The sequence below is a fragment of the Mobula birostris genome, chromosome 17 (genome assembly GCF_030028105.1).
Source record: "Mobula birostris isolate sMobBir1 chromosome 17, sMobBir1.hap1, whole genome shotgun sequence".
Taxonomy (NCBI): Eukaryota; Metazoa; Chordata; class Chondrichthyes; order Myliobatiformes; family Myliobatidae; genus Mobula; species Mobula birostris.
In genome coordinates, this window is record NC_092386.1 from 69,860,715 (window position 1) to 69,887,731 (window position 27,017).

At 42.2% G+C, this 27,017-nt stretch overlaps 1 protein-coding gene across 4 annotated transcripts in view; it reads right to left on the minus strand.

Annotated features, from left to right (window-relative positions):
• Window positions 1–27,017, minus strand: part of cxxc4 (CXXC finger 4) — a 224,352-nt gene that overhangs the window by 76,899 nt on the left and 120,436 nt on the right. For 2 of the 4 annotated variants that reach the window (XM_072281138.1, XM_072281137.1), the window contains one exon: window positions 11,589–13,609. The exons of 1 other annotated variant lie outside the window; for it this stretch is intronic. In XM_072281138.1, the coding sequence (XP_072137239.1) occupies window positions 13,562–13,609 (48 nt within the window). In that variant the 3' untranslated portion in view covers window positions 11,589–13,561. Of the gene's footprint in view, window positions 1–11,588; window positions 13,610–27,017 lie in introns of those variants that run through there. One more of the 4 variants, XR_011889460.1, reaches the window with a different exon arrangement.

Below are 27,017 nucleotides of genomic sequence, written 5' to 3' on the forward strand. Positions count from 1 at the left end.
AGTTTATAAAGATTCAGCATGACATCTAAAACTTTGACAAACTTCTAAAGATGTATGGTGGAGAGCATACTGACTGGTTGCATCAAGGCTTGGTATGGAAACACTAATACCTATGAATGGAAAATCCTATAAAAAGTAGCGGACATGACCCAATCCATCACGGGTAAACTGCTCCCCTCCATTGAGTACATCTGAACAGAGTGCTGTCAAAGGAAAGCAGCATCCATCTTCAGAGACACCCACCACCTAGGTCATGCTTTCTTCCTACTGTTCCAATCAGGAAGAAGGTATAGGAGCTTCAGGACTCACACCACAGGTCCAGGAACAGTTATTGCCCCTCAATGCTTGGTTGTTGGTAGGTAAGGTTAATACCTGACTTTCAAGAGCGCTTGTGAGTTATGTTCCGGCTGGACTTGGTCCTTAAACTGCTGGAGAACAGTGCGGAAAGAACAGGTGCTGTTTTCTCCGGTAGGGATCAGTTTTTAGTTCCAAGTGCTCCTGCCACGTTTTGTCACCCTGCAACCTTATCCTTCAATCTCTTTGAATTATGGAGGTCAGCATGTGTATAAATGTCTCTCTCCAACAAACTTCATCATGATCATCATGACTCCAGTATTTCTACTATTTTTAATGTTTCTTAATTGTATGTATTTTTTTTGTGTTCTATTGCTGAGCAGCAGTGAACCATCTGGTTGCCCTGTCAGAGTTCTCCTTGGGAACCAGATGACTTGATCAGCATTTCTGATCTGGCTATTGTTCACGATTGCACTTAATAAAAAAAACATCAAGCTCTTGAACCAGTGAGGATAAATTCATTCAACTTCAGTCGCCCCATCACTCAACTGTTCCCACAACCTATGGATTCACTTTCAAAGACTCTTCATCTCATGTCCTTGATATTTATTATTTATTTATTTATTTATTTATTATTATTTCTCTTTTGTATTTGCACAGTACGTTGTCTTGCACATTGGTTGATTGTCTACCCTGTTGGGTGTAGTATTTCGTTCATTCTGCACAACACTTTCAAGGACATTTTTGAACAAATTGGTGCTTGTCAGTCTTTGGCATAAATTTGATTGTATTTCTTTATTTTCTGATAAATGCCTACAAGTAAACAAATCTCAAGGTAGTATATGGTGACATACTGTATATGTATTTTGACTCATAGAAAACTACAGAACAGAAACATGTCCTTTGGCCCATCTAGGCCATTTAAACTGCCTACTCCCATTGACCTGCACTGAGACCACAGGCCTCCATGCCCCTACCATCCATGTACTATCTAAACTTCTCTTACATGTTGAAATTGTAGCTACCACTTGTATTGGCAGTTCATTCTACACTCTCACAACCATTTGAGTGAAGAAGTTTCCCCTCATGTTTTGCGTAAGCATTTCAACTTTCAACTCATGACCTCTAGTTGTGGTCTCACCCAACTCAGTGGAAAAAAAACCTGCTTGCACTTGCCTTATCTATACTCCTCATGATTTTCTGTACCTCTAGTAAATCTCCCCTCAATCCTCCACGTTCCAGGGAATAAAGTGACCAAAACTGCACACTATTCTCCAAATTAGGCCTCGCCAAAGTTTTATAAAACTTCAACATAACATCCCATCTCTGTACTCAGTAATTTGATTTATGAAGGCCAATGTACCAGAAGCTTTCTTTGCAAACCTATCTATCCATTGTACCATTTGCAATGAATTATGGACCTGCATTCCCAGATCTCTTTGTTCTACACCACTCCTCAGTGCCCTACCATTCACTGTGTAAAACCTGCCCTGGTTTGTACTCCCAAAGTGCAACACCTCACACTTGTCTGCATTAAATTCCATCTGCCATTTTTTATTCCTTTTTTCTAGCTGGTCCAGATCCTACTGCAAGCCTGATAGTTTTCCTCACTGTCCGCTACACCCCCAGTGTGTCATCAGCACATTATCATCCAGATCGCTGATATAGATGACAAACAACTATGGACCCAGCACCAATCCCTACGGCACTCCACTTATCGCAGGCCTCCAGTCAGAGAAGCAACCGTCTACTTCCAATCTCTGGCTTCTCCTGCAAAGCTAATATCTAATCTAATTTACTACCTCATCTTGAATGCCGAGCGATTGAAGCTTCTTGACCAACCTCTCATGTGGGACCTTGTCAGATGCCTTGCTGAAGTCCATGCAGCAAACATCCATTGCCTTTGTCTTCATCAGCTTCCTCCAAAAACTCTATAGCATTAGTTAGACATGACCTACCACTCACAAAACCATGCTGACTATCCTTAATCAGTCCCTGTCTATTGAAATACCCATAAATCCAGTCCCTTTTAATACCTTCCAATAACTTTCCCACTACTAATGTCGGGCTCACCGGCCTATAATTTCCTGATTTATGCTTAGAGCCTTTCTTAAACAGCAGAACAGCATTAGCTATTCTCCAACTGTCCTGTCACTTAGGATGATTTAAGTAACTCTGCTAAGGTTGCTGTAATTTCTGCTCCTGCCTCACACAGGGTTCGTAGGAATACCTTGTCAGGCCCTGGGGATTTATCGAACCTAATTTGATAAGAAATTTTACTTTAACATTCACTGTTGTTAATGATTGACCACCTACACACCACAAATTCAGGAGCACCAGTCCAATAATGAGTGTATGTAGTTGGGATTCAAGGGCATTACTGACTATGCAAGGATAAACAGCATCATTTATACCAGTGACGCATCCCTCCCTAACACTCTAAGCAACATTTATGTATGCTTCAAGGCATGCAACACAACATCGGCCACAAGAGCTACCTCCCTCTGAGGTGTGGAGCCACCGTCTGCAACAGCAGTAGACTTGAGAAGGACTCTGCAGACAGTCAACTCCCATAAGGAAGCCGGGCCAGACAACATCCCAGGCCAAATACTCAGGAGTGTGCACACCGGCTCACATCTTCACGGACATCTTCAACACTTCACTCATCCAAGATGTTAACCCCACATGCTTCAAAACAGCCATCATCATCCCTATATCAAAGAACTCTACACCTTCAGAACTAAATGACTACCACCCAGTGGCATTGATGCCAATCATCATGAAGGGCTTTGTGCGGCTGGTAATGGCACATATCAAGAACTCCATTCCTGCCGCACTGGACACTCACCAATATGCTTACCGACAAAACCGCCTTACAGATGCCATAGCATGTCTCACGCACCTGGCCCTGACACACCTAGGAAACAAGGACGCTTATGTCAGAATGCTGTTTCTGGATTTCAGTTTGGCATTCAACACTACTGACCCACAGAGCTTGATGAACAAACTCCTACTCCTCGGTCTAAATATACCATTGAGATATGCACTCCCAGGAGTTTGAAACTGCTTGCAGTTTCCGCTGCGGTGCTGCCAGTAAAAAGCTGTGCGAGTGGTCTTTGTCTTGTTGACATTGGGAAAGATGTCAGGATGTGCAGCCATTCTCTGTTCCCATTATCCTGCACACGGGTGCCCCCCCCACCCCCGTCAGGGCTGTATACTCCGCTCACATATGACTGTATGGACAAACACCCCAGTGACCATATTGTCAAGTTGACCAATAATACGACAGTGGTAGGGCTTATCATCAACAATGATGAAACGGCCAACAGAAAGGATGTGGAAGAGCTTGAGGTCTGGTCTCAGACAAATAACATCTTTCCCAATGTCAACAAGGCAAAGACCGCTCACACAGCTTTTTACTGGCAGCACCACTGGCAAACTCCTGGGAGTGCACATCTTGCACAACCTACACTGTAAGGAAAGCTCACCAATGCCTCTTCTTTCAGAGGAGGCTGAAGAGTTGGATTATGCACATGCATACATCATTCTGCAGAGCTGAAGAAGAGAGCATTCTCACGTGTTGTTTTACTGCATGGTGTGGAAACTACACTTTGGCAGACAGGAAGGCTCTACAACAGGTAGGCAATACTGCCAAACATATCACCAGCACCAACCTAACTGCCATAAAGGGTTATATACAAGGAAAGGTGCCAAAAAAGCAACAGCAACATTATGAAGGTTCCCACCCACCCTGCTCATGGACTGTTTGTCCCACTCTCATCAGGAAGGAATAACTGTGCTGAAGAACATGGTTCATGTGAGATCACCCTGCATCTGCAGATGTTATCCAGCAAGCAGATGAAGATAAAGGCGCTCCAGAGATCATGGTGTGGAAAACTTCCCACATAGGCTTTGCCTATAATCCAAAAGTAAGGGTGGATTAACTTGCAGGCAATCCCACCTAGAAAGACAATGAAAACTGTTAAATTGAAGGTCAAGTTTAATTATCATTGAATAATGAATACCACCAAACAAAACAGCGGTCCTTTGGGGCCAAGTTGCAAAACACATTTCCAACAGCACAAAGCACATAGCACAAGTAGTACATATGTTTAGGATGTCAGAAAAAACATAGTTGCAAAGAAAAAAAATATAGCCCAAGTCCCCGAGTGTCCAGCTTGTTCGTCCACCGCATGAGCACCAGAGAGCAGCACTGAGCAAACACTAGACAGCAGCAATGACGGGAGGGCCAACCGCCAAACCAAAACAGCTACTAGCACACCCACACTACCTCAGTCTCTCCTCCCGAGTGACCCCCTTGTTCTCTCCAAACCAGAACAGATACTAGCACACCCACACTACCTCATCCTCTGCAAACCAGAACAGATACTAGCACACCCACACTACCTCAGTCTCTCCTCTCATGAGTGAACCCCTCGTCCTCTTCACAACTGTAACAACACAGCTCCCCAGCCACTGGTCTTGCCAATGAACCACTGTTCTAAGTTACCATTGTCCAACAAGGTTTTGGGATCATAATAAAAACATCCAAGACAAACACTCACACCTTTTTTGGACTGTGCACCATCCAACAATCCACCACAAGTCCAGGTGACATCACAGCAATGGTACGCAATCAATCCAGCTATTTAGCAACTTGCTGACGGGATAGTCCTGCAGTACTTGATGTCTTTCGCCAGTGACTTGTGATGAACAAATAGAGCTTTGATTGGACCCGAAGTGGCCACTGCATCCGAGCACGCCATCATCTTGCAGGAGATCTACCATGCAAGGAGTGGGCATTAGAAGTGAATGTAGGACAACCATGCCAACCTTTATAGAGAATTTAAAATCCAACAACATTTCATGAATTAAATATTATCAGCAACCTTGGTTAAGACTAATCAGTGCTACACCAAGGTTGAAAAACTAGGTATAGAGAATAGGACTGGAATATAGAAAAGATGGACTGGCTCATTCCAATACACTTAACATGTAAGAACTTGTCTTTAATGATTAGCATTGAATTGCCCTCCCCCATTCATCCTCCCCACCACCCCACCTGTTGATCAGTTTCAGTTGGAAATACACTGGAACTCATTTAATGAAGGGACCTTGGTAGAAAACCAGCATTGGAAATGGGTGCTAGATATCTCCTTACCTGTTTTACACAGTATTCGTTACCAAGAATGTTGCAATTATTTTGAACTCCAATAAAGCAAACATTATCATTCAATTCTTGACCATCATATAGAAGTAGCAGGCCTTCTAATATCTTCAGTTTCTTTGCTGCCGTTTCTCTATAAGGACGATCATGGAGCTGCTTCTCAGCTTTTGGCCTAGCTTTCTAAATTCTTCCTTCAGGACCTCTTTGCCTTTCCTTTCTATGTCATTGGTACCAGTATGTACCAAGACATCTGGCTGTTCTCCCTTGCCCTCCAAAATGCTATGGACACAATCTGAAACCCTGGCATCTGGGAGGCAACATACCATCTGGGTGTCCCGTTCATGCCCACAGAATCTCCTGTCTGCTCCTCAATTGAGTCCCCTATCACTACCGCTCCCCTCTTCCCCCTCTTTCCTTTTTACACATGGGCCCATGCTCAGTGCCAGTCACTGGTCTCTGTGGCACACCCCACAACAGTATCTAAGATAGTATATTTATTATTGAGGTGAATGGCCACAGGGGTGCTCTGCACTAACTACTTACTTACCATCCCATTCCTTCTCCTGACAATCAGAAAGGGTTCAAAGCAGGTTCACGAAAATGGTTCCAGGATTAAATGGCTTGTCGTATGAAGAGCGTTTGATGGTTCTGAATTCACTGCAATTCAGACGAATGAGGGGTGACCTCATTGAAACCTATCAAATGGTGAAAGGCCATTATGATAGAGTGGATGTGGAGAGGATGTTTGCTATGGTGTGAAAGTCTAAGACCAAAGGACACAGCCTCAGAATAGAGGGTCTTCCTTTCAGAACAGAGTTGAGGAGGAATATCTGTAACCAGAGTAGTGAATCTGTGGAATTCCTTGCACAAGCACTGTGGTGGTCAAGTTTTTATGTATATTTAAGGCAAAAGTTGAAAGATTCTTGATTGGTCAGGGCATGGAGAGATACGGGGAGAAGGCAGGAGATTGGGGCTGAGAGGAAAATTGGATCAGCCATGATGAAATGGCGGAGCAGACTCGATGGGCCAAATGGCCTAATTCTGCTCTGATATCTTATGGTCTTATTTCAGTTTTAGGATTTTTTCTTTTTCATACTTTACAATTGTCCCTTCTTTTGAGCTCCACTGTGAAAAAAAGCATTTGATTTATAAATTAAAATTATCAGTTAAATTGATCAAAATCCCTGCTGTAATACTTATTTTTGTGAACAAAGGGCTAGGGGCTGAATATTTTTACAAGGCACTGTATGCTCTCTTATACTTCTGAATCCTTTGGATAAAACTTCAGTCTGTTCAACTTCTCTGCATTTTTTTCAAAAACTAGGTTCATTAGCCTTCTCTGATGTGGCCTTACCGATATGCTATACAACTATTGAGCACATCTACTTAAAATGCTGTCATAGGAAAACAGCATCCATAATCAGAGATCCTCACCACCCAGGTTGTGGTTTCTTCTCGCTGCTGTCATCAGATAGAAGGTACAGGAGCCTCAGGACTCGCACCACCAGGTTCAAGAACAGTTACTACCCCTCAACCATCAGGCTTTTTAATAAAAGAGGATAAATACACTCATTTGCCCCATCATTGAAAATTCCTTCAACCAACGATCTCACTAAAGACTTTTTATCTCAAGTTCTCATCATATATTGCTATTTATTTACATTTGCATTTGCACAGTTTGTTGTCTTCTACACTGGATGATCTTTCGTTGATCCTGTTATAGTTACCATTCTATACACTTGCTGAGTATGCCTGCAGGAAAATGAATTTCAGGGTTGTATATGGTGACACATAACAGACATCCCACCCTGCAAAAACTCATTTCAGGGAGATAGCACCACCATTTCAGACAGGTAGCACCCCCACCCCCTGCAACCCCATATCCCACCCCCCCACCCCCAGTTGACCTCCAAGGGCGCATGTATATGGGCCATTTGATTATGAAAGAACATAATTTATTTGACACATATTGAAACTATTTACTGTGACAACAAACCAAGTTATCAGAAGATTGATGCTGATAACAGAGATAAGTGAGACAATGGAGAAACATTCAAAATGCTAATAAGAGAGAGGAGAGAGATTAACGAGAAAGAAACACATTTCAGAATATTGACAGACCGGTTGCTTTGAACCTGAACTGTTTGAAGTTTAATGGACAGGCAATACCCCAGCAGGGGGATAAAAAGAACAGGTTCGCTAAGGCACGACACACACCACGAGATCACGAGATAACGAGACCATAAGACCATAGCACAAAGGAGCAGAAGTAGGCCATTCGGCCCATCGAGTCTGCTCTGCCATTTTATTATGAGCTGATCCATTTTATCCTATTTAGTCCCACTGCCCCGCCTTCTCACCATAACCTTTGATGCCCTGGCTACTCAGATACCTACCAATCTCTGCCTTAAATACACCCAATGATTTGGCCTCCACTGCTGCCTGTGGCAACAAATTCCATAGATTCACCACCCTCTGACTAAAAACATTTCTTCGCATTTCTGTTCTGAAAGGCTGCCCTTCAATCCTGAAGTCATGCCCTCTCATACTAGACTGCCCCATCATGGGAAACAACTTTGCCACATCCACTCTGTCCATGCCTTTTAACATTCGAAATGTTTCTATGAGGTCTCCCCTCATTCTTCTAAACTCCAAGGAATACAGTCCAAGAGCGGACAAACATTCCTCATATGTTAACCCTCTCATTCCCGGAATCATTCTAGTGAATCTTCTCTGTACCCTCTCCAACGTCAGCACATCCTTTCTTAAATAAGGAGACCAAAGCTGCCCACAGAACTCCAAGTGAGGTCTCACCATCGCCTTATACAGCCTCAACATCACATCCCTGCTCCTATACTCTATTCCTCTAGAAATGAATGCCAACATTGCATTCGCCTTCTTCACTACTGACTCAACCTGGAGGTTAACTTTAAGGGAATCATGTATGAGGACTCCCAAGTCCCCCTGCATCTCAGAACTTTGAATTCTTTCCTCATTTAAATAATAGTCTGCCCGTTTATTTTTTCTGCCAAAGTGCATAACCATACACTTTCCAACATTGTACTTCATTTGCCACTTCTCCGCCCATTCTTCCAATCTATCCAAGTCTCTCTGCAGACTCTCCGTTTCCTCAGCACTACCGGCCCCTCCACCTATCTTCGTATCGTCAGCAAACTTAGCCACAAAGCCATCTATTCCATAATCCAAATCGTTGATGTACAATGTAAAAAGAAGCGGCCCCAACACTGATCCCTGTGGAACACCACTGGTAACCGGCAGCCAACCAGAATAGGATCCCTTTATTCCCACTCTCTGTTTCCTGCCAATCAGCCAACGCTCTATCCACATATGTAACTTTCCTGTAATTCCATGGGCTCTTATCTTGTTAAGTAGCCTCATGTGTGGCACCTTGTCAAAGGCCTTCTTAAAATCCAAACATACAACATCCACTGCAACACACATCAAAGTCGCTGGTGAACGCAGCAGGCCAGGCAGCATCTGTAGGAAGAGGTGCAGTTGACGTTTCAGGCCGAGACCCAACGCAGCAGGCCAGGCAGCATCTGTAGGAAGAGGTGCAGTTGACGTTTCAGGCCGAGACCCTTCGTCAGGACGAAGAGTCTCGGCCTGAAACGTCGACTGCACCTCTTCCTACAGATGCTGCCTGGCCTGCTGCGTTCACCAGCGACTTTGATGTGTGTTGCTTGAATTTCCAGCATCTGCAGAATTCCTGTTGTTAACATCCACTGCATCTCCCTTGTCTAGCCTACTGGTAATTTCCTCAAAAAATTGTACTAGGTTTGTCAGGCAGGATTTTCCTTTAAGGAATCCATGCTGAGTTCTGCCTATCTTGTCATATGCCACCAGGTACTCTGTAACCTCATCCTTGACAATCGACTCCAACAACTTCCCAACCACCGACATCAAGCTAACAGGTCTATCATTTCCTTTTTGCTTCCTTGCCCCCTTCTTAAATAGCGAAGTGACATTTGCAATCTTCCAGTCTCCCGGAACCATGCCAGAATCTATCGACTTTTGAAAGATCATCGCTAATGCCTCCGCAATCTCCACAGCTACTTCCTTCAGAACACGAGGGTGCTTTCCATCTGGTCCAGGAGATTTATCGACCTTTAGCCTATTCAGCTTCCTGAGTACTTTCTCTGTCGTAATTGTGACTGCGCACACTTCTCTTCTCTGACACCCTTGAGTGTCCGGTATCCTGCTGTCTTCCTCAGTGAAGACTGATGCAAAATACTTGTTCAGTTCCTCTGCCATCTCCTCATCTCCCATTACAATTTCTCCAGTATCATTTTCTATCGGTCCTATATCTACTCTCACCTGTCTTTTACTCTTTATATACTTGAAAAAGCTTTTAGTATCCTCTTTGAGACCCTGGAAGTGCGGTGTGCCCCCACAAGTTGGTGAGAGTTGGAGGTCTGGTTCGAGGAAACCGACCATAGACTGACAGGGTGAAAAGGGACGATCGGCGGGAACCTGGTATGTGTGTCCGCCCTTGCTTGGGTGCCGGGTTCACTGTGGAAGAACAGTCGTATCCGGAACAGAGGGGTCACAGTCGGTGACCACAGAAGACATAAAAGGGTTCGCCCGAAAGCTAACTGCGAAGAACATCAAAGGTGTGTTTGAATCAAAATTTGCATTCTCTCTCCCCAACGGCACAACAGTGATTACTGCAAACTGTACAAAGCTGAACTGAACTCTGCGTCACTTGAGACTGATCATTTTACCCCTAGACTGCGATAGAGCTTGGTTGATTCCTATTACCCTAGTTCTGTGTACATGCGTGTTTTATCATTGCAAACCTGTTGCATTTATAGCCTTACGATTAGAGTACTGTGTTACTTATTTCTTTAATAAAACTTTATTAGTTTCTGTTAAACCAGACTCCAACTAAGTGGTCCATTTCTGCTGGTTTGGCAACCCAGTTACGGGGTACGTAACATTACACACACACACACATATATATATATTCCTTGTTGACTATTTTGTTGGCAATCTCAATGCCAATGCAAATAGCTTTTCTATTTCTTTTGCAGACTTTCCTTGTACTGTGATGTGGCTCTAATATGTTGTGATCCCTAAAAGAAATAAAAGCAGAAGGTGTATCCTTATTATATTGTCTTATGTAATACTTTGTTTAGTGATTTTGTCTAATCTGTAAACCAATCCGTAATCCGTAAACTGGGTATATGCAGAAAATGTGACATCAAAATAGTACTTATATATTATCACGAAGTCGTTTTTTAATTCTATTACAACTTTAAGCACGTCTACAAGGAGTTTGGCCTCATCACATAGGACATCAATAGAGTAGCTCCTGAGCAGCTAGCCAGCTAGTTTAAATAACGTTGGCTATGCTATTGAACGAATGACGCCTGTTAAACTCACCTCAACATGTCTTTTACAGTTATCTGGGCAATAGAAAAATCACGGATGCAAACAGTGCAGCGAGCAACACTGTCATTATTTTTGACCCCTATTAAGCAGGGGTACACTTTAATATAGTCTAGGGTGAAGTGCGTTTTATATTTTCTTTTCTTGAAACACTTTGCCATGGCGGTGCAGGACACGAAACTGAACTGATGGAGAAACAGAGGTCAACTGTAAAGCCTGCCCACAGAGAAAAGTGATAGGTCTACTTAGCACAAAGAGAGACCAATCAGGATGCCCGCTCCCACTCCCGCTCTCCCTCTCATTTCCGGGATATTGTATATAATTTGTGGGCATCAGGGAGCTGCTATTAATATGCGGGAGACTCACGGAACTTCCGGGAGAGGTGGGATGTCTGCATACAAGTACTTCGATAATAAAAAAATTCTTGCAACTTTGAACTGAAGAATAACCTTCCTATGTTTTTATCCGATTCCTCTAGCAATAAGTTAGTTAACTTTCCAATTACTTGCTGAACTGGTATACTAGTCTTTTGTGAGTCAGATGATCCAATTATCAATCAGGTATTGCGAAAATTGACTGCTGCCTTTCCCTACCATAGGAAGAAGACCATGATTCCCAACAACATTGTTTGATTGTATATGCTTTCCATACCAGACGATGGGAAGGTGCCCTATCAATGCAGGTTTTCTGACATTATCACCAGCAATTAAAGACAAAGTTAAAATGGCACCTGAGTGACCAGGTCTGTCCCACACTTTATTTGGGTGCATGTTAAAACTACTCACAAAATCAGTTACAAAAATAGGCTTTGTTCGATAAAACAATGTTGCACAAACATCTTGACCCAGACTGTACAGGCAACAACAAACAGCTACATTCACATTTAGCAACAATTGATTTTGTCTACCAGTTTATTTTTAAAAATGTCAGGAAATCATGAATATAGCATGCAACTTCAGCTGCAAACGTGCATCTGCAGGCAGTTACTGGGAAGGACCCCAGACATCATGACATAAAGTGATGATAAATAAAAAAAAACAGAAAATGCAAGAAATACAGACCCATCTCATCATTGACCCTGATTAGAGAAAAGACAAGTTAATCCTTCAAGGGTCAACCCTGGGTCAGTGTTCATTTTTAATTCGGATTATTTTGTGTTTTGATCATTCAGTTTCACCAGGCAGCTCTCCAAATGAATACATCTTGTCATTTATTTCAATTTTAAATCATTATTTTTACAAATAAAACTAGCATGGCAAATTAGCCTTGTGAACTTCTGAATGATCAGCAACAAATCCATTCCAACCCCACCTTGCCTGCCAACATTCCATAGAAGAAATGTGTTGTGCAAATCTAAGTTGTCTTCTTTTGACTTTAATGCTAACTTTCTGGTGATCGATGTTGTGGTGTCACCTGAAGGCAGCACTGAGGGTCCTTGGGAGCTAATTGCACATGAAGCTTCCATTGTCGAACTCTGTCCCAAGTAGGTGTATATAACGCGAAAGGGACTGTGCTTCCAAATCTGAAGAATGTCTCCTACTCAAAACAGGTGGAAAGATTTTCTTCGCTACAATTGGCTCTAGGTGAGGTTCCTAACTTACTGTCCAATTATCAACATTTTTTTCTCAAGTTGACAACATTTAAACTTAGCACATATTTAGGGTGCAGGGTGCATACTGTTGGTACAGAGTGAGAGAACGCCAGAGTTTTCACCGTTGATTGGGGGCTAGATCAGTGCCTGAGATTTCAGAGCTGAGAGGTCTCTATAATAACTGTTAAACTGCCCTCACTAAATAATTTATCACAGAGTGTGATTAAACAAGCACACAAGCTCCTTCATCATTAAAGAATCCAAAGGAATATCCTGTCATATAAATGGAGACAAAATCTACACACTGGGCCAGATGAATGGTTTGATGCATTCTCGTGACACAACCTCAAAACACAAATATACTGTGTTTCATAACGTCAATTCTCCATTATATCACAATGCTCAAAATGGATATTCCTCAAAGGTTTCTCATCAAAGTGCATCTTTAATAGATAAAGAAAAAAATACACAGATAAATATATATGTCTCCACATTGACGGTATCTATTTGACACCAAATATAAGAGGATTTCTTTGCAACCAGTGAATCACGCCTTTCCTCATGCCTTCTTATGCGGTCATTATGCGGTCCGTGCACCAACACTACAGTGGTCCTGTTGTCTTCTTCAGTCAACATGGAGAAGCGTCTGACAGCATGAACTGGAGCACAGTACAAACCTTTTGTGAAACCCAGGGGAAAAAATGAATCTGATCTTAGCAAAGCTGTCATATCCTTCACTACCCTACAAAACATGCTCATTACCTGTACAATTGCACTATAGGTTATTGCTTAATCCCCCGTCTCTTAAAACAATTTTTATAAACAATAGTACTGGCCACAAATACTCAATATAGTATAATGATTGTCCATTTCTCTTCATTGTATAATGCAAGCTGCATTTTTTGTACAATTCACTCCTAGTAATACCAGCACAGTTTTAACATAAAACCAGAAATGCTCAAAAATACGTCCACTACAATAACAAGTAAAGAAACATTGGCATTGAACTTGTGCTTGCGTCAGGAACACATGCAGAACAAGCTCGCTGCTCGTGCGACAATTCACGTTTCATAAGGTCTGGAGGAGCTCTGCAATTATCCTCAGAAGAACCATCTGAAGGCTTCACTGCCACCAGGGACAATCACCCTCTGCAAAAATGAAAGGAAGAAAAGGATGAAAAGATTAAAACGTACAAAATAGAAAAGAAATCTGTCAACACTAAAGCTGTCACCGCTCCTCACTCATGGACAGGGAGAAACAGTCAAGGACTGTCAGCCCACAGCAGAGTCCTACAGGCTAAAGTGAATAATGAATTGTCCTGTACAAGGGGAGGGCTTCACGGGCTCCTGCAACTTACAATGATTAAAGAGGACAAGTCACCCTGAACCTCGTGTGAATACCCTGCTGTGTCTCTGCAGACTTCACAGCGCAGCCTGACCTGCACTAATTCAGAGCAGCAACACTGCTTGTGCCAAAGCCTTAGTCTAGTGTAAAATACAGACAAGTTACTGTACAGCAGTTTAATGTTTTAAGTGGGTACATGAGTGAATTGTGACGAAAGGTACGCTTACAACAGAATAAAGTTATTGGTGTATTTATGGTACAGGAGAAGCAATTAGTTAAGAAGACCAAATTCATCAAGCCAAATTTAGAAATTAAAGTCAACACATTTGGGTCAGCCCCAGGAATTGACTTATTATGAAAACTAGTGGAATTTTGTGAAATGATTCACATAGCCCTTGGAAAAGCATGCTTGCTCATTCTACTGTAGCCTTAAAAGTGACCCCTATCCCACACAATGTGGGTAAATGCTTAAAGCCCTCAAGGACTGGTATATGGTCCACTGAAAACTTAGTGAGGGTCATAGTAATTCCCATATACAGTACAGTAGTCATTCTATCCAGGTGAAACACCCAATTCAATGGTGGGTTCAATACTGGATAAGCACTACTTCCCTTATAGGTCTCTTAGACCTATTGTGCCCTACCACCACAGTACAGTAAATGCAATCTCACTGGCTCTCCACTTGGCTTTGGACTACCTGGACAAAAGCAATACCTACTTCAGGCTGCTATTTATTGATCATATGTCAGCATTCAACACTATTATACTCCCAGTACTAATCAATAAGCTTCAAAACTTGGGCATCTGTACTTCCCTCTGCATCTGGATCCTTGACTTCTTCACCGGCAGACCACAGTCAGTGCTATTCAGAAATAACATGTCCTCTACTTCTAGGTCAATAACTCCACTGGGTGTTTTTATAGACCACCCAACAGTAACAGAGACACCAAGGAGCAGATAGGGAGTGAGATTCTGGAAAGGTGTAATAATAACAGGGTTGTCGTGGGGGGAGATTTTAATTTCCCAAATATTGATTGGCATCTCCCTAGAGCAAGGGGCTTAGATGGGATGGAGCTTGGTAGGTGTGTTCAGGAATGTTTCTTGACATAATATGCAGATAAGCCTACAAGAGGAGAGGCTGTACTTGATCTGGTATTGGGAAATGAACCTGGTCAGGTGTCAGGTCTCTCAGTGGGAGAGCGTTTTGGAGATAGTGATCACAACTCTATCTCTATCTCCTTTACCATAGCATTGGAGAAGGATAGGAACAGACAAGTTAGGAAAGTGTTTAATTGAAGTCAGGGGAAATATGAGGCTATCAGTCAGGAACTTGGAAGCATAAATTGGGAACAGATGTTCTCAGGGAAACGTACGGAAGAAATGTGGCAAATATTCAGGGAATATTTGCGTGGAGTTCTGCATAGGTATGTTCCAATGAAACAGGGAAAGGATGGTAGGGTACAGGAACCATGGCTGCTGTAAATCTAGTCAAGAAAAAAGAAAAGCTTACAAAAGTTTCAGAAAACTAGGTAATGATAGAGATCTAGAAGATTATAAGGCTAGTAGGAAGGAGTTTAAGAATGAAATTAGCCAGAAGAGGCCATGAGAAGGACTTGGCGGACTGGATTAAGGAAAACCTCCAGGCATTCTACAAGTATGTGAAGAGCAAGAGGATAAGATATGAGGGAATAGGACCTATCAAGTGTGACAATGGAAAAGTGTGTATGGAACCGAAGGAGATAGCAGAGGTACTTAATGAATACTTCGCTTCAGTATTCCTTACAGAAAAGGATCTTGGCGATTGTAGGGATGACTTACAGCACACTGAAAAGCTTGAGCATGTAGATATTAAGAAAGAGATGTGCTGGAGCTTTTGGAAAGCATCAAGTTGGATAAGTTATAGGGACCAGATGAGATGTTTCCCAGGCTACTGTGGGAGGAGAAGGAGGAGATTGCTGAGCCTCTGGCGATGATCTCTGCATCATCAATGGGGACAGGAGAGGTTCCAGAGGATTGAAGGATTGCAGATGTTGTTCCATTATTCAAGAAAGGGAGTAGAGATAGCCCAGGAAATTAAGACCAGTGAGTCTTACTTCAGTGGTTGGTAAGTTGATGGAGAAGATCCTGAGAAACAGGATTTATGAACATTTGGAGAGGCATAATATGATTGGGAATAGTCAGCATGGCTTTGTCAGAGGCAGGTCGTGCCTTACGAGCTTGATTGAATTTTCTGAAGATGTGACTAAACACATTGATGAAGGTAGAGCAGTAGATGTAGTGTATATGGATTTCAGCAAGGCAGTTGATAAGGTACCCCATGCAAGGCTTATTCCCTTTCAATATTTTTATTGATATTATATAAATTACATGAGTACAAATACAAAATGCATAAGGATACAAGTAAATAATATGAATTACATTACATTTAAATCACAGTAATATGATCACAGTATCCCATATTCCATATCAATCATGTATAAAAAAAGATTGAATTATGAAATGAAATAGAATAAAATAATTGTATTTTATTTCAAAAAAATCAACCCCCACTACCAAAATGAGCTGGTTGGTTAAAAAAAAAGAAGCAAAAAGAAGAATACCTTACCGTGTGATCTTATAATAATAATGGCTCAGACCCATACTTTAATAACAGTTCAAAGATTGTGAAAATAGTTCAGAAAGGGTGCCCATAACATTAGAAAATCATGTTTAGAATCAGAAATCGAATCTTCTCGAGATCAAGGCACAACATAATGTCAGATAGCCATTGAACGTGAGTGGGCGGGGCGGCCTCCTTCCACTTGAGCAAGATCGCCCTCCTGGCCATAAGACACATAAAGGCCAATACTCGCAAATTAGATGGCTTCAATTTTGTAGTACTATCCTCAACAATACCAAACAAGGCAGTCAAAGGATTGGGCTTATAGCTGACATCGAAAAGTGCAGAAAAAGTTTGAAATACATCTTTCCAGAATTTTTCAAGGTTCGGTCATGTCCAAAACATATGAATTGGTGTGGCCACTCCACACTAATAGTACATCTATCACAGTAAGGGGAAATATCTGCGTAGAAACGGGAAAGCTTATCTTTAGACATATGAACTCTATGTACCACTTTGAATTGTAATAAAGAATGATAAGCACATAACGATGAAGAATTAATCAATTTTAAAATAATCTTCCAGCTCTCATCAGATATGAAAATCTGTAAATCCTTTTCCCAATCTCCTTTGATTTTATCTAAAGAGGCCTTTTTCAGTCCCAACAGTAGACCATAAATGTAAGATATTGAACCGTTGTCAAAGGGTTTCAGCTTAAAAATTGTATCTATTATATTCTTATCTGGACTTGTAGGAAATGTAAGTAATTGAGATCTTAAAAAATCTCTAATCTGTAAGTATCGAAAAAAGTGAGTGTTGGAAAGGTTAAATTTCACTGAAAGCTGCACGAAAGGAGAGATTTCCTCTATCAAACAAATCCTGAAATCGTTTAACACCCAATCTATCCTATTCTTTAAAAGATAAGTCAATTAAAGATGGTTTAAAAAACAATTAGAAAATATGGGACTTGAGAGGGAGAATCTCAATAAACCAAAATGTTTTCTAAACTGTAACCAAATCCTCAATGTATGTTTAGCCACCACATTGTTAATTTAGTTTATTTAAAGATAAAGGAAGCGAGGATCCAAGTAAAGAAATAATGGAAAATTTTATAACAGAGTTGACTTCCAGAGAAACCATGTAGGGCAATTCTCATGGTTAATGTAATATATCCAGAACATAATATTACGTATATTAACTGCCCAATAATATAACCTAAAATTGGGTAAGGCAAATCCTCCATTCTATTTGGTTTTTTGAAGGTGAGCTTTATTTATACAAGGTTTTTTATTCTTCCATATATAGGAAGAAAGAATTGAATCCAAAGAGTCAAAAAAAGATTTAGGAATAAAAACAGGCACAGCTTGATAAAGGTATATAAATATAGGTAAGATATTCATTTTAATAGAATTGACTCGGCCAATCAGTGATAAAGAGAGAGGCGACCAATTAGAAAGTGTTTTTTAACATAATTCAATAAACTTAAAACACTTTCCTTAAATAAATCTTTATAATTCTTAGTAATTGTTACTCCTAAATACGTAAGTTGTTTTCTTAAAACTTTAAAAGGAAGGTTAATATCAGTTGGTATTAAATTATTTAAAGAAAGCAATTCACTCTTCTGTAAATTTAATTTATATCCTGAGAACTGACAAAAATTAGTCAGTAAATGGAACACAAATAGTAAGGAGGTTGTAACGTTAGATATAAAAAGCAGTAAGTCATCAGCATAAAACGACACTTTATGAATAGTACCTCTCCTTAAAATACCAGTAATCTCTTTAGACTCCCGAAAAGCAATTGCTAAGAGTTTTAATACCAAATCAAAAAGCAGAGGGCTCAAAGGGCAACCTTGTCTAGTTCCACGTTGGAGTTTTAAGAGTTTAGAATTCTGAAAATTATTGGAGTGGAGGGACACAAATAAAGTAATTTAATCCAATGAATAAAATTAGGTCCAAAATTACATTTTTCTAAGGATGTAAATAGAAAGTTCTATTCAACTCTGTCAAAAGCCTTCTCCACATCCAAAGATACCACACGTTCCAATATTTCCTTAGATGGAGAGTACATAACATTTAACAAACGCCATATATTAATATGGGAACATCAATTTTTAATAAATCCTGTCTGATCATCTGAAACTATAGAAGATATAATATTTTCAAGTCTGCGAGCCAACACTTTAGATAAAATTTTAGTATCAAAATTGAGTAAAGAGATAGGTCTATATGAAGAACATTCAGTAGGATTCTTACTCTTTTTGAGAATGAGCAAAATGGAAGCTTCATAAAAAGACTGCAGTAGTCTTCCTACCTTAAAGGAATCTGTAAGGGTAGAACATAAGTGTGGTATAAGCAAGGAGGAAAAAACCTTATAAGACTCTCCAGAGAATCCATCTGGTCCTAGGGATTTCCCAGAATGCAATTCTCGAATAGCCTGAGCAATTTCCTCTTAGGAAATGGGTTGATCCAATTGTCTACGATCGTCTATCGAAAGAATAGGAATATTTCATTGTTCTAAAAAATTATTCATTGCAATATTATCATTAACAGAGTCAGAACTATACAATTTAGAATAAAGTTCCCTAAAAGTGTAATTAATTTCAAGGTGGTCAGTTGTCATGTCCCTATTAATTTTACATATTTCTTTAATTTGCCGCATGGCTGTAAATGGCTTTAACAGATTAGCCAGTAGTTTACTAGTTTTATTTCCTTGAATATAAAATTGACTTCTATCTTTTAAAAGTTGGCTTTCAAATGGATACGTTAAAAGAAAATCATATTTAGTTTTAGTTTCAATACGTCTCTTATATGTTTCAGGATCAGATACTAAAGCATATTCATGGTCCAGTTGTTTTAACTGATTGGCTAGTTCATTTCTCTCTTTGTTAGCTTTTTTAATGATGTTTGCAGTATAAGAAATAATTTGACCCTGGATGTATGCTTTAAAAATATCCCATATACAGATGTCCCCCGATTTTCGAACGTTCACTTTACAAAACCTCACCGTTACGAAAGACCTACATTAGTACCCTGTTTTCACTTTCAGAAGGTGTTTTCACTGTTACGAAGAAAGGCAGCGCGTGATAAAAAATCAGCGCGCAAAAAATCAGCACGCGCCCTGAGCAGCCGCTCTGCCCCGGGTTCAGAATGGCATTGCTTAAACACGTTGCATTGAGCAGCCGTTAGCAAGATAAGTTCTAAGGTGTCGGAAAAGCCTGAAAGAGCTCGTAAGGGTGTTACACTTAGCATAAAACTAAACATAATTAAGCGTTTCGTTCGTGGTGAACGAAGCAAGGACAAAGTGAGTTTGGCTTGTGGAAGTTGACAAAGATGATGTTGAAGAGGTTTTCGCATCCCATGACCAAGAACTCATAGATGAAGAGCTGATGCAATTGGAAGAGGAAAGGATAGCAATCGAAACTGAATGCAGAAAGTGAAGCAACTGCGTGAGATTTTCGCTGCAATGATAAAGTATGACTTTAATTTTGAAAGGGTACGTAGGTTTAGGGGATATTTGCAGGAGTGCTTACGAACAACCGTACGATAGAAAAATGTGCAAGCTTCCACAGCAGCCACAGCAGACAATGAACCCCGACCTTCGACATTGAGGCGGGCAGAAATAGGAGAAAATGAGCTGCCTGCCCTGATGGACCATGAGATGACACCCCCGTGTCCCACCACCCCAACACCCGGGCCCCGGACAGGTACTGTACCGATTCGTGGAGAATGCAGCAGTAGCCAGGAGGCACACAGCACATCTTTAAGAAAAAGCCGAAATAAACATGTTAATTAATCACGTGCCGGGTAGCACCTAATTAATTAGCATGTTTATTTCGGCTTTTTTCTTAAAGATATGCTGGGTGCCTCCCGGCTACCGCTGCATTCTTCGCGGCAATGTATCCGGTCGGCGGCCTGGAGGGTGGGGGCCACTGCCCCACCCAGCCTGCGACGACTCAGTCTAACACACCATCACCAGTGTACTCAGCGCTGTTTTCCCAATTCCGGTAAGTGATATTACACTGTACATACATTATTTCTACTTTATATAGGCTGTGTATTTTTACGTGTTATTTGGTAGATTTGGCAGCTTCATAGTTTAAAGGTTACTGGAGAGCGCGTTTATGCCAACAGCGCTTGCGTGAGATTTTCGCTACGGAGATCTGTGCAGTTATAGAGAAGTATTTCTACTTTATATAGGCTGTGTATTTATCATGTCCTTCCTGCTTTTACTGTATGTTACTGTTATTTTAGGTTTTATGTGTTATTTGGCATGATTTGGTAGGTTATTTTTGGGTCTGCGAACGCTCACAAAATTTTCCCATATAAATAAATGGTAATTGCTTCTTCACTTTAGGATATTTCGGCTTACGAACCGTTTCATAGGAACACTTTACCTTCGGATAGCGGGGGAAACCTGTAATAAGACTAGACGTCTCTTCCAATGTATCTTCTTCAAAAAAGAGTAATTTAATTCTCCATAAATTTTTAAAAGTCTTCATCGGATAACAGAGTTAAATTAAATCGCCAAAATCTACTCATAGAAATAGGACCAGGAAGATTTAAAGATAGAAATACAGGAGAGTGGTCAGAAATAGCAATCTCTTTATATTCGATCAATCGGACTCATGGAATCATTTGACTATCAATAAAAAAATAATCAATCCTGGTATAAGAACGATGAACACGGCAGAAAAATGAATACTCCCTGTCCGTCGGATCAAGAAAACGCCAGGCATGAACTATACCACATTTAGTTAGAAAGGACTGGATAAACAAAGCTGATTTATTAAGTGTGGCTGGTTTGACAGATGAGCGATCTAATACTGGATCTAACCAGCAATTAAAATCTCCTCCCATCACAAGGGAGTAAGTACCCAAATCTGGCAAAAATGAAAATAGACGTTCAAAAAATCCTGGATCATCTATGTTGGGGCATATACGTTAGCAAAAACAATCAATTTACCGTCTAAACTCCCTGATACAATAGCAAATCTACCATTAGGGTCCGAAACAACTTTATGCTGAACAAAAGAAACTGTATTATCTACAAAAATCGAAACTCCAAGTGATTTTGCATTAAACAAAGAACAGAATTGCATACCCTTCCACCAAGTTAAAAAATGTAAGCTATCAGAGCTGCGTATGTGCGTTTCTTGTAAGAAAATAATGGGTGCTTTTAATTTTTTAATATAAGCAAACACTTAGTTCCTTTTGATGGGGTGATTCAGCCCTTTCACATTCAAACTAAATAAATTAATATTTCAAACCATTTTAAATACCAATCAACATGTAATTAGAAGATCTGGCCATAAGTTATGTCAACAGTTTCTTCTTTTATGTAACTGCATAGGCTAATCAAAATGGCTTCTTTGTTATGTTAACTGCTGAGAAAGTTCTCTTGCTAGCAGCTTGTTTGGGTTTTAGAGAAAGTTGTATTCAGTTGCTAACCAATTGGGATAGAAAGAGTGGACACAACGCTGTGAGCTGGCCGACAGGGCGGACCCCGCGCCGGAGTCCGAGATCCAGGGTCTTCGGTGAGGAGAGGAAACAAAGACAGACTCGTGTAGAGTGTCTGGTTGACCACCGTGGTTGGTCCCAGGCGGCAGGTCAAGGTGGTCAGAAGGGATCGAATGGAGGAAAGAGGACCGTTACTAGAGCTCCAACTGTTGTGCACAAAGAGATTGAACTTTGATAAGTATGGCGCCTTTTACTTTCTTTTTATATTTTATCTATATTAATTATAGTTCCAGTAAGATCTTTAAAGTGTAATCATTTAATCTCATATGGTGTATTGTCTGTTATTTGGTGGGGTGGGGCACATCACACAGCATCCACACAAACTTGATTACCCAGTTTGGTGGGGCCGAAGGCTGCTTCCCCTAGACGACAGCGAGTTGAGCGAGCCTGAGGCTTGGGGGGGGGGGGGCTACATTTGGAGGCTTTGTCTGAGATTAAATTCAGTGGTGTGCTGCGTGATTGCCCCTGTTTAAATCAGCGCTGCTGTGTCTCTGTGGGATTGCTGGTTGTTACTGCATACATGTTGGTAGTGGACCAGGGGCTGTCCATACTGTTAGGAGAGAGAGGAAAGAGTGGTCTGATTTGGAGGTAGTGTCTGTGAATAAATGTTCCAGCTATGGCAGGCTCTGCCTGGCTTTTGGGATATTGTCCACCCCTAAAGGGGCAGAGGCGTATGAGACGTGGGCGGAGTGGATCTCAGTTGTTAGATGAGTGGCAGTACTCGGTTGAGAGACGGTGACAGGGATTGGTTGGAAGTTTGAGTAGGCGGGCTGTTGACAGTGTCAGAACCATCAGGTTCAATTACCCAGTAGTGCCAGCTGCCAGTTATCTGAAAGCGGGGGAAAACGCGTTTGATTCGACTGGAAGTAACATACAGCACCTGGGGGGCTTTCCATACCTGTATCAGGAGATTGGGGAAAAGCTTTCAGTACATCTTCTCTGGCTAGGGGAGCAGCTAAATTGCTTGCAGTGCCAGGGGGATCATTTCAGGGAATCAGCCCCTCGCTCAGTTGTTCAGCTGCTCAGAGAGGTGGTCAGAAAACTTAGCGGAGGCCTAGTGGGGGAATAGCGTGGGGTCTCTGGGGGAGCACGTTCCCAGCAATGTACCAAGGAACTTCCAAAAGGAAAAGACCCTATTCCTGAAGGCTTAGCAGGACCACGCCCCCGTGTGTCATTAAGGATAGACAGAAGCTATGCTAAAGCCATCCTCGACACCAAGGCGCAGGTCAAGTTGTTGTACAGTTCGTTTTACAACCGGTGTCTGAAGCACTTACCCATGACAACATTAAGGGCACTGGAGATTTGTGGTACCAGTGCCAGTGATTATCCAGAAGTTTTTACAGATATGTGAAAAGAAAAAGACTGGTAAAGACAAATGTAGGTCCCATACAAACAGAAACAGGTGAATTGATTATGGGGAGCAAGGACATGGCAGACCAATTGAATAACTACTTTGATTCTGTCTTCACTAAGGAGGACATAAATAATCTTCCGGAAATGGGGAACTGAGCGAAATACATGTTAGTAGGGAAGTGGTGTTAGGTAAATTGAAGGGATTAAAGGCAGATAAATCCCCAGGGCCAGATGGTCTGCATCCCAGAGTGCTTAAGGAAGTAGCCCAAGAAATAGTGGATGCATTAGTGATAATTTTTCAAAACTCGTTAGATTCTGGACTAGTTCCTGAGGATTGGAGGGTGGCTAATGTAACCCCACTTTTTAAAAAAGGAGGGAGAGAGAAACCGGGGAATTATAGACTGGTTAGCCTGACATCGGTGGTGGGGAAAATGCTAGAGTCAGTTATCAAAGATGTGATAACAGCACATTTGGAAAGCGGTGAAATCATTGGACAAAGTCAGCATGGATTTGTGAAAGGAAAATCATGTCTGACGAATCTCATAGAATTTTTTGAGGATGTAACTAGTAGAGTGGATAGGGGAGAATCAGTGGATGTGGTATATTTGGATTTTCAAAAGGCTTTTGACAAGGTCCCACACAGCAGATTAGTGTGCAAACTTAAAGCACACGGTATTGGGGGTAAGGTATTGATGTGGGTAGAGAATTGGTTGGCAGACAGGAAGCAAAGAGTGGGAATAAACGGGACCTTTGCAAAATGGCAGGCAGTGACTAGTGGGGTACCGTAAGGCTCAGTGCTGGGACCCCAGTTGTTTACAATATATATTAATGGCTTAGATGAAGGAATTAAATGCAGCATCTCCAAGATTGCGGATGACACGAAGCTGGGCGGCAGTGTTAGCTGTGAGGAGGATGCTAAGAGGATGCAGGGTGACTTGGATAGGTTAGGTGAGTGGGCAAAGTCATTGCAGATGCAATTTAATGTGGATAAATGTGAAGTTATCCACTTTGGTGGCAAAAACAGGAAAACAGATTATTATCTGAATGGTGGCCGATTAGGAAAAGGGGAGGTGCAACGAGACCTGGGTGTCATTATACACCAGTCATTGAAAGTGGGCATGCAGGTACAGCAGGCAGTGAAAAAGGCGAATGGTATGCTGACATTCATAGCAAGAGGACTCGAGTACAGGAGCAGGGAGGTACTACTGCAATTGTACAAGGCCTTGGTGAGACCATACCTGGAGTATTGTGCGCAGTTTTGGTCCCCTAATCTGAGGAAAGACATCCTTGCCATAGAGGGAGCACAAAGAAGGTTCACCAGATTGATTCCTGGGATGGCAGGACTTTCATATGATGAAAGACTGGATCGATTAGGCTTATACTCATTGGAATTTAGAAGATTGAGGGGGGATCTGATTGAAATGTATAAAATCCTAAAGGGATTGGACAAGCTAGATGCAGGAAAATTGTTCCCGATGTTGGAGAAGTCCAGAACGAGGGGTCACAGTTTGAGGATAAAGGGGAAGCCTTTTAGGACCGAGATTAGGAAAAACATCATCACACAGAGAGTGGTGAATCTGTGGAATTCTCTGCCACAGGAAACAGTTGAGGCCAGTTCATTGGCTATATTTAAGAGGGAGTTAGATAAGGCCCTTGTGGCTAAAGGGATCAGGAGGTATGGGGGGAAGGCTGGTACAGGGTTCTGAGTTGGATGATCAGCCATGATCATACTGAATGGCGGTGCAGGCTCCAAGGGCCAAATGGCCTACTCCTGCACCTATTTTCTATGTTTCTATGTCTCTAAGACAATGACTGGTTAGTGAAACTGGAGTTCATGGGGGCATTGCCTGTGCAACCAGCGTTTCGAGCTGCTTGTGAGGACGTGTGTAGCAGCCTTGGGGCAGTACTGAATTTAAACGAGAGCCGATTGTGGTACGGCCTGGGGGAAGTATCTGAGGGTGAGACCCTCTTAGTCGACGCTCCAAAGTAATACGAGGGAGGGGAGTTGACCGCTGAAGACACTTCGGTGAGAGAGAGGTCGCAGCGACTGGACCCTGTAGCTGTGGAAGACATAGACAGCGTGCGTGTGGATTATAGGACTCTGAACAGGCTCAGTCATTGACCAAAATACGGCGCTCAGGGCCAAAGACGCAATGGTCTGTTTGTATGGTACGACGTGGTTTAATGCGCTAGATCTGAAGAGTGGATGTTGCCAGATCCCGATAAGTGAGGCCGACAAGGAGAAGTCGGCCGTTATAGGTTCCCTCGGATTCTTTTGATCAGAAAAGATGCCCCAGGGCATATTCGGAGCCCCTGCAACCTTCCCACAAGGCATGAGATGTGGAGGTGTTTGGAGTTTTGGCGTATGTGGATAATTGCCTAGGGTTTGGATTCGCCTTGGGCAACGGTGATGTGAGGCGAGTGCCGGAGCCCGGGACAACCATTGAAGACTTGGAGTTCACGCTCGTCAAAGTGGAGATGGGGAAACGGAATTCTGAGCCAAAACTGTGGTCATGTACTGATGAATTAATCCAGAGAGACGAAACAATGACCAACCTTCGAAAGGATCAGCAGAAACTCAAGACATTGATCCAGAACAGATTGAAAGAAGCTGGTGGTGTAATTGCGTCCCAGGTGGAGATGGACACGAAGCGTGAGTCAGAACTGCTGAGTCTGGGGAGAGGTTTGGAAGAGTCCAGGAAGAAGGTGACGTCTCGATTGCAGGATGCTGAAGAGGCTGCAGAGGCAGCCCAGGCTAAGTGCTTCAGTTTGGAGAAAATCAAACAGCAGCTACTGATCGAGGAAATGGGGAAGAATACGGATTTGAAGGATGATGTGCTGGATGTGTGGTACATGCTGCCTCTCGCTAACTTCCCCTTGATTGAGGAAGAGACCTTTGGCCCTTCTCCCACTGAGTCAGGTGTAGTGGGGAGGGCTAGATGTGGGCAGTCTGAGTTACGGCAGGACCCTGAAGGAAAAGAAGTGGGGCCCCGGACATGGGACGGGGACTCCGAAGTGCAGTGGGGGCATGAGTGAGAGATTGAGAGAGGAGCTGGCAAGCAGACCAGAGGTATCCCCAGTAGTGTCCGAGCCTGAAGGGTTTAGGTGAGGGGGTACGGAGGTCTCAAAGGATTAGGAAACTTCCCGATAGGTTGGCCTATGTAGCGCCCGTGGGACCGGGCGTACGGTACACTGTTTGGGGAGCAATGTCACTGTGTATACCTGGATTGGGTTTTTGTATCTGCAGGAATGGTTGGCAAGTTATTTAGAAGTCATGAGGATATGACTTTATTTGGTGGGAGGAGAGTGTAAGGGGTTTCTTCGTTTATGTTACTGCGTAGGCTAATCAAAGTGGCTTCTTTGTTACGTTAACTGCTGAGAAAGTTCTATTGCTAGCAGCTTGCTTGAGTTATAGAGAAAGTTGCATTCAGTTGCTAACCAATTCGGATAGATGTTATTCCTTCTTGTGTGTCTGTAAGCTATTGTGATGCGCAGGTTTTTGGGGAGAAGACACAATGGGGAGAGACAGAGTGGACGCGATGCTGTGAGCTGGCCGACGGGGCAGACCCCGAGCCGGAGTCTGAGGTCCAGGGTCTTCAGCGAGGAGACGAAGACAGACTCGTGGGGAGCGTCTGGTCGACCACCATGGTTGGTCCCAGGCGGCGGGTCGAGGTGGTCAGAGGGGATCGAATGGAGGAAAGAAGACTGTTACTAGAACTCCAACTATTGTGCATGAAGAGG